Source organism: Macrosteles quadrilineatus, unplaced genomic scaffold (genome assembly GCF_028750875.1).
Source record: "Macrosteles quadrilineatus isolate MER2022 unplaced genomic scaffold, UCM_ALF_1.0 Scaffold_9__3_contigs__length_116548681, whole genome shotgun sequence".
Classification (NCBI taxonomy): Eukaryota; Metazoa; Arthropoda; class Insecta; order Hemiptera; family Cicadellidae; genus Macrosteles; species Macrosteles quadrilineatus.
In genome coordinates this window covers 61,705,615-61,714,532 of record NW_026542602.1, presented here as the reverse complement: position 1 = coordinate 61,714,532, position 8,918 = coordinate 61,705,615, and the positions used below count along the sequence as shown (strand labels likewise).

The following is an 8,918-nucleotide window of genomic DNA, read 5'->3' as shown; positions in this document are numbered from 1 at the left end:
TTCGATAGATTTAGTTTATTTACAAATCATACGTAGATAACTATTTTTTGTTCTCAAGCGTGGTTTTACAATAGAATCTATTTTTGAATATTTGTAACTGTCTTGGATTGTTGTGAATGTGTTAACTCATCTTAGTAGATTACCCTAAATACAAATATCATCTAAGTACTATTTGGATAGTTGTTTTGGATTGTTTCTTTCCTTTTGTGATTGAATTTAAGATTTCAAAATCGTTATACAATAGCCTTGTTATACAATTTAGGCTTATAATATTACTGTCTAATAAATATATATTTTTATACAACATGTCTATTAGATTCATTTTCACACTTATCAACTCTTTCATTATTTCATCACTTTATTGTCTCTTTACTGGGCTTGTTTAAGCTTTTAATTTTTGAGAAATAGTTTGTAGTAATTTTTATCACAAAAATGATAAAACAGATAGTCTCCAGATATAGTTTTGTAATTCCAAACTTGAGAAAGTGTACTGTTGGTAAGTGATTTTGAAACGTTTATTACACAACAATAGGTGTCAAAACATACATATTTAATTCTACTTAATTTTTTTCCAAGCTCTAATTCAAACTTTGCAGCTTAAAATCAAATTTATAATATTTTGTCAAAGTTGTTCTGTTTTTCAGTGAGTTTGTAAAACTATTGTCGGTAAATAATTAACCTGATGATGAATGATTAATTAAATAGAAAAGTTGAAAAACTAAAATAGCCAAAACTGATTTATAACTTTAAATATGTATTAGTCAACAAAAAATTACTTATACTAAAAATATTTACATACATTTTTATAAAACACAAATGGCTTAAGTGTATCAGTTAGTTTTCTTCTGCTCAGGTTTGCTAGGAAACACCAAAAACAGACTCAGTTCAAACAAACACACGAGAAACCCAAAACCTGTCTGAATCTGAAACAAAATGAAGAAAAATGCTGATTAGAGTAGAATATCGAGAAGTGAATCCATGAATTTAAATACCATATGCTCAAAATGCATACTCATGATTTCAAATTTGAGCTAATATAAGTAAAATAAACAAATAGAAGTTACACAAACAATTTTTTACCTGAATAAACGGTTTGTTGATGGCTGTTCCGTAAAGTGTCCACAAAAATGTCACCAGCGCTGCTGCCACAAGGATTGGAAAGGGCAGATCCTTGGTGTCCTTAGTTTTGAACACGTGTTTCTGAAACATTTTGGAAAAGTGAAAAAATGTTTGGTAAAAATCTGTACTACTGGAAAAATTAGGTGTAATTCTTATATTATTGTATTATTAAATAGTTCATGTATTTGTTCCTTACATACTAAAAATGTCTGAAACAGCTGTTATATTTACAATGTTATTGTTATAAAACATATGTTATTGTTTCCAATGTTTATATTCCAGTTATGTTATGAGAAATTCGTAAGGTGCAAAAGTTAAGCTTGTATAATTAACTATCTGCAAATCTAACGCTTCAAAGAACAACTATCCTCTCTTTATGTTATCTTCCCTTGATTGCTAAGAACAGGTAAAAATGTACTTGTGTGTAGAACATTATAATTTATTGCGAGTTAAATTAAAATTCTAAATTTATTGTCTAATTAATATAATAAGTTAAAAATCCCAACTATTAGCATAGCAGATACTTGCTACCTAAAGCTAAGGAAATTTCTAAATTAATTTAGCACTTATCCCTCCAGTACACGCTCCACGGACTCAGAGTCCGCACATTTGAAAAAGCGTGCCGAAATAAGGATATCCGTGAGCGAATTCCCTTCACTACCTTTCCAAGGACAATGGCGGTGTTTTGACCATCTTAGCGTCAGTTGGCCCTGAGCTACGAGGGTGTAAAGTTAGGCGTGTCATGTTTCAAGAGGATGAAGAACAGGCCAGCAATTGACTGATTGGTTTTCAACAGGACATTTTCAATTTGAAATATTTGTAATTATCTTGAAATTTATCTGTATCTATTTACCTATATTTGGGTATTTGAAATTTTGATGCTATATGAACTTTATTAGGTATATAAAAGAGCGTTTCCAGTAAGAAGTAACACGGACTGTCAGTCCATGCGCGTGTACTGGTGTCACTATTAGCCGCGCGTGTTCTGGAGGGTTAAATTGCTTATATAAAGGCATTTACAAAAATCGAAAACACCAATGTTCCCTGCAGTTTCTACGTGATCATTTATCATCCTATATTTTAGTGAACATCCAAATGATATGTTTAAACTGGCAAGTTTGTAAACACTTTAAACTTTTTAAATACTTAATGATTTACTTACAAGGTGATACAGATGATAAAACATCAACAAAATTGTCAACGTTGTTGTGATATTTCCGAACCTGTATTCAACCAAAGCTTTGTCTTCATAGTGAGCGTAGGCTACTAGAGGTGCAAGGAAAGCCACCAGTCGCCAAAGGCTCTTTTTTACATCCCTCTGAAAAAAGGTTATGTGTTAAAACTGAATATGAGTGTAAAATGGCATGAGATGATCTGTTTTTTTTAGCTTTGTTACTGACTAACATCAGCTGTTTCTTTTACCAGGATCATTCATAGCGAATAAGTTTTCTCGAGACGTAGGAATTGGCTAACTCAGGAACTCGCTAACTCGGTCGTGTGTCGGAACTGGCTAACCGTCTCAGTCAGGAATTGGCTAACTCCGGAACCCGCTAACTCGATTTTGTCTCGCGGCGGAATTCGCTAACTCTGGAAGTCGCTAACCCGGCCGCGCCCACTGCACGGAGCGTTGCCAACCTTGTACGACAAAATAATCGTACACTGCCGTATTTCAAAATGTCAGTGTCAATAAAGATACAGTAAATGTTATTGTTTTTTGTTATCAATTCCACTTTTAACAGATAACTAGCCCAAAGTAATTCAAAAGACAATTAAAAAATCATGAAAAAGTGTTTTTTTTATTAAACTGTACAATGGCCAGTTAAATGTTTATGATTTCGATCTTAAATATAAATGCCATCAGTATAAAAGAAAATAATAGGATATGAAAAATATTGAAATTTCAGTTTAATTGGTACTAAATAATCCTCTACGAAACTAAGCTAAAATACACGCAAGTTCTTAAACACGGAAACAGATGTATGTTACATGTTATAAAACCGTTTTTAGATTGTACACCTAAGCACCACTAGTAAAAAATAGTAGAAGATATAATATTCATATAATAAAACGTTACACGGTAATTTTAATTCACGATTCTTAATAAACGAATTGACGGATTTTCCTGATTTGAGTGTTGGGTTTCCTTTATATTGCTTTCACAATCGATATAAACTATACCAAGCCATTGCTCGGTTCACCGTTGCCCAGTCCTGAGCTTCACAATAGACAATAGCTTTGTTTTTGGATAAGATTAAGTAATTTTAGCTATGGCCACCAATTCATAGAATAGAATTGTAACAAACAAGAACGCCTGCGTCCATTTAGAATCAGCCTAGAGACAAACTCCAGACTTTTAAAAAGTAGGCCTACTGAAAGACGTAATTCAACAAAATTAAGAGGATGACTCCGGGTCTACACTAATAGCCTACGATAAAAAAAAATTTACAAGTTGTATTTATGCATAGACTAACTTTTAATGCAATCCATGAATACATTAGGCCTACCACTTTATAATGTATTGATAAATATTTATTTAAATTCAATAGCTCTATTTAAAAATACATTATCACTACAATGTAATTCTTTAGTGACGTTTAACGTGTAAATTTTATTATGATTTATGATTCAAGGTTACAAGCCTAGTATATAAAATACGAACTCAATAATTTTATTTGCAGAAATTTACAAAATGGTATTTATTCGAATAAAAGAAACAAATGGTGGACTACAAAAATAGATATTTCATAACATGTAATAGATCCAAATTAAATGTGCATTTTTATCTTTTTGCATACCAATAAGCTACTATTTAAGTAAGAAACCCACATATAAAACATACTCCCTTATATTAGTACATTTCTCATCCTTATGGATCAGCTGAAGACACTTTTATTGTTAGTTCTGTCCGGTGCACTGTCTTTAGAGGTCGTGTTTTGTTTACAATTGTTTCTTGTTTTCAGTAATTTAAAACCTCGTTTAACCAAATAAAACGTTCTAATCACAACCAATAACACGTCCCCTAGTTATATAACCAAACAGTAATGAACAAATCATGAAGTTAACCATAAAATAATAGAAACAAAATTTTGTCGACACTAGCGATCAGTGTCACCGGACATGAACTAGACACGAAAAACGAGCTTCAAAGTTTACAATGGGATGTCAAGTTTACTTGTGTTGGTTAGTCTATGGTAAGACTATAATGCATTTTCCACAATAATAATCATAGGAATAATGTTAAACATACTTCTAAATATATTTATTTTATCGACTACGTTGCTCTTACTCCTAATTAATCGTAGGATATGACATTATGGTACCGATACGATATAGGTACTACACTTTCGGCAACACTGGCCAAAAATATTCGTGCTTGGCTCCCATTGGACGGCTCGCGAGGCTTCTGATTGGGAGTTAGCGAGTTCCGCCGAGGGACCGAGTTAGCGACTTCCGTGCGAGGACGGAATTCGCTAACCCGGCTCTAGAGCGGGTTAGCGGGTTCCGGAGTTAGCCAATTCCGAAACCGAACAAGTTAGCGAGTTCCTCTCATCGACCAAATTTGAAGATAGGGCATTTAACATGGGGTTAGCGAGTTCCAGAGTTAGCCAATTCCGCGGACCCGTTTTCTCCACACAGTCGGAAAATTCTCTGAACAATTGCCTATTATTGGGAGATCCATTAATGGAAAATATTTGTGTTGCTTAGTACAATACAGGCTTGAAGACTTGTGGTCGACAATGGTGATGTGTATAGTGCAGGACTTGACCTGTTGTCTTAACTGTCTAAGCCTGCGTTCTCCTAATTGCCTAGTGTCTAATCTGTACGAAGGTTAAAAATGAGGATATTAAAATAATTAGGTGAGTCTGTTGCTCAGTTGGTAGCAATACAGACTTCGGGCCCAATGCAGTGATATCGTGGGTTCGGATCTTGGTACCCTCACTTTTCATCACTACAGTTAACCCTTGTACTGTACCGGCTCACTCCTTGCTTTGCTGGACGTTTCTCTCACAGGACTCTTTGGCCCATGTAGACAGGCAAATTCAAGATAAATGGTCCCTCCAACAACTTTAAAAAAATTATCTTCAAACATACCTTATCCTTCGTGAAGGCGACATATACAGTGATGTACACCAGGTTGAGCATAATTCCGATTGAATGAGTGAAAACCATCGGCTTGACCTTCATCAACAGACCTTGCTGGACTAGTAGAACACTCCTGCAATAAACTAGGTATAAAATATGACAAATTTCCAATGTTTATCCAAGGTTACATTCATAAAATAACATTTGATTGATATCTTAAAGTAGTACTGAGGTAGGAATAAACTTGATTCATAGAGTTCAAGAAAATTTACAACTCTTATGATACCTGTTTTTCCGACAATTGTTTCAAAATTCTTGTGACAGTAGATGGGATTGTCTCCCTGCATTAACAAACTATGCAATCCCCTTTTACCTAAAGATTAATTCGTTGCTGAAAAAATGTAATATACAATACCTACATTTACTTAACTACAATATTATTATGTTGATTGTGGATCCATGCAAAAAGAGTGATTTACCTACATCAAAGAGGTAAAATAAGTATGCTTTCCTTTCCAAAGCTAATTAAAAACTACTAATTTAATTTTTCCAAGAAGAAGACAACAAAATAAAGTGATTACTTATTACCATAGACAAATAGAATGAATATAGACCGGCAGCAGTGCTGCGATTAGCATATGTTCCGGCGCCCACCGCCAGGAGTGTCATGTAGTTACGGCACACACCACTGCAGCGTCTGCTGGTAGCATACGGCTCCTGTGCTCCTTGCCTGCAGCGGTGTGCGCCGTAACTACATGGCACTCCTAGCGGTGGGCGCCGGAAGCTTCCTTTGACAGTATATTTATTCTATTTGTCTATGTTATTACTAACCTTGCCATCATCTCCATGAGAGGAAAGAATGGAATTCCTTGAGAGGATTTGTTCTTCCATATCTTCAAGCAAAGAAACCTGAAATCATAGAAACTATTATGTTTATTCAGTAAAACAATACAGAATGAAAAAAAAAAACAACCAAGACAGTTATTTTCAAAGACAAAGATATAGATTTCTCAAAGATGAATGGTATCACAATATTTGAGTTTTTGGTAGTTTTGGGCTGAATTAAAAATTAAGGATAGCTTTAAAGTGTTTGTATTGTGTATTAGTTGAAAAAAACCAGAACTCAACTACTTAAGCTTACTACGAACCAAAGGGGATAAAAACAAAAAATCTTATAAAATAATAACATTTCAAATACAGTAGTGTTATGTGTTTCTTTTGTTTTTTTTTATATGCCTTAATAGTCAATGATAGATAATACATCTTTATATACCACCTTAAAGATACCTGAGAAGAAATGTACCTTAACACTAATAATCAGAAACTTAAACTTAAAAAATGAATTCTGTAACCTCCTAAATAAATAAAGCTGAATCTTAAAATTAATTTTCAAACTTACACTGGAGATAATAAGAGAACAAAAGATGAAGCACTGGCAGCAGTCCCAATAGCATCTTTATAGTCTGCTAATCCCATCTTTCTATAAGATTTAAACCAGTTTAGAAACCAAAAACATAAAAACAAGTGGATAATTGCACCTATATAACAATTAATTGAAAATTGTATTTCCTAGTTAAAACTCAGGTTGGCAATACTGTGATTGTTACTTACATGTAGCCTAGTATTTAACGAAAGTACTTCTGCTCTTACAGCTAGCTTGAGTTTGCTGCGTGTTCCAATTGCTTTATGAATTTTCATGTGGAGATTTTATACCATCCTTACTTGAAGCCATTATACAGGAAGGCCGAACAGTCAATGTAATAAATATTTATAATATTAATTTCAGGGAAAGAATCAAACTCTGCATTATTTCTTAGCACCCGACCTCCCTTTTAGATAAAATGGACAAAACAGAATCTAAGTTAAGTTCAATGACCTCCTAGTCACTAGTTTTATTGTTATCAGACAAAATATTTTGCTGGTTCTTTTATAGTCTGTATCATCAAACATGTCTCCTAACCTCCGTCTGCCTAAAACCACTGGCCATAGTCCCCAGGTAGATGGAGTATCAGGAGACAGGTTCCATCATACAGACTATAGCACAATTACAGATAATTTAATTATTGATATATGTCCTCATTATACTGACAAATAATGTCTTTTGGGATGGAAAATCATCAGCAATTATTATATTTTGAATTTTCCATTGCAATTATTGGTACTTTTTTATTTTAGTCACATTCACAACATAAATTACCTACTTTTATACATAATAAATATATTCTTCATGAAAAATAATTACAATTCTTTGAATAAAAACGTAATATTTTAATTTGATTTCAAATAATTTGTTTATGGATTCACAACTTTTACATAAATTACAGAGAAATTACAATACTAACCCAGCAATAAATAAAATCAGAATAACTTATGTAAGAAATCTAGTAAAAAATGAAAACATACATACCAGGTTTTTTTGAGTATGGAATAGTAAAGCCCTTGGTGGTTGTATCCCAATGAAACTCTCTGTAAATTCAGTAATCTCTCCCTTCTTTCAATGCTATCTTATCTAATTTTGCTTGTTAACTAAATGCCAGTCATGATCCCATTGGATATTTACTTTAAAAGTTTATAATTTCCTGCAATTTGTTTTATTCTGTACAGTTTATTGTGTTTTTTAAAAGTAATATTTTGGCTATTCATGCAACATAACTATTCAAGAAGAGAATACTTCCTACTTCAGGGTTCCAGTGTTTTATACTAATCTTTAAAACACAAGACTTACCCAACGCTATTCTTCATTCATGTCAACTATTTTGTAGTGAGTTTATCATAAGTTTATCATCGCTGACCTTCCAACAATTTAATTGTCGGTTCAAGTTTAGGAAGACAAGATATTATCAAACTCTTCACTAATGTTGTGTAGTTTTGTTGATGCTAGTAGTAGCTATCTCATTTGTAAAAAAAAATGTATATTTATATTTGACTCACCTAAACTTAAATGTTCATTTAACGTTAAATAAGGACTTGTGTGATCAATATGTAATGTAACACTTTGTTTCACTTTTTTGAGTGCAGCAAAGATATTTTGCGCACCAATTACATATAAGATCCCTTTCTTGAAAAATAACAACTTTTTAGTTTTTATGAATTTTCTACAGTTGACACTTACGTTAATATTTTAGTTTGGATTTTCTCTAGTAGATTTAACAAAACATTCTTGGTAATTTCTGCAAAATCTTTGGGCGCATAGCTGTAATCACGTAGGTATCTTGTATCATTAATACCTTTTTAAATTGACACGACTTTTAGGTTAGGTTTACAACAATAGGCAATACAGTATTATATTGATCAATATTGAACAATTAGGTAATGCATTCAAAGCGTAGAAAAACATAAAAAAAACTTATCTACTAGTATTATAATTATCAAAAATTGTAATTAAACAGCCAATAGGAAAAAAGCAGAATAAAACTTTTACATAAACTGGAGGATTGCGTTTACAAATAGTAATATTTTAGCACAAAGGGATATAATCTTAAATTTTAAAAAGAAAAATTTGCAAAGTTATAAGATTAAGATAGCGGGGCATAGTTAGGAAAATTGTTCTATTGTTTTAGGTAAAAGTTTTTACCAGAGATAAAGTTAGAATACAAAAACTGCCACAAACCTGTTTGGACTATGCATTCATGAGCATGAGAGTAAAATGATCTTCAAGGAAAAGTGCGAGTAAAGGGGGGGGAGGTATAGATTGTATACCTCAGGTCAAGATTGCA

The 8,918-nt window shown here is 32.7% G+C and overlaps 1 protein-coding gene across 2 annotated transcripts; it reads right to left on the bottom strand.

Annotated features, from left to right (window-relative positions):
• On the bottom strand, positions 1–7,938 carry LOC129004280 (sugar transporter SWEET1-like). Of its 2 annotated transcripts, none has more exons than XM_054432804.1 (7): positions 7,928–7,938; positions 6,602–6,682; positions 6,034–6,111; positions 5,212–5,335; positions 2,282–2,437; positions 1,081–1,200; positions 1–923 (listed from the first exon to the last, which is right to left on the bottom strand). In XM_054432804.1, exons 2-7 carry the CDS (start codon positions 6,676–6,678, stop codon positions 831–833), a joined length of 648 nt encoding a protein of 215 aa, XP_054288779.1. In that variant the 5' UTR covers positions 6,679–6,682; positions 7,928–7,938; the 3' UTR covers positions 1–830. The 2 variants fall into 2 exon arrangements, with proteins under 2 accessions (XP_054288779.1, XP_054288778.1); XM_054432803.1 differs by lacking the exon at positions 7,928–7,938 and adding an exon at positions 7,610–7,897.
• Between the last annotated feature and the right edge of the window lie 980 nt (positions 7,939–8,918).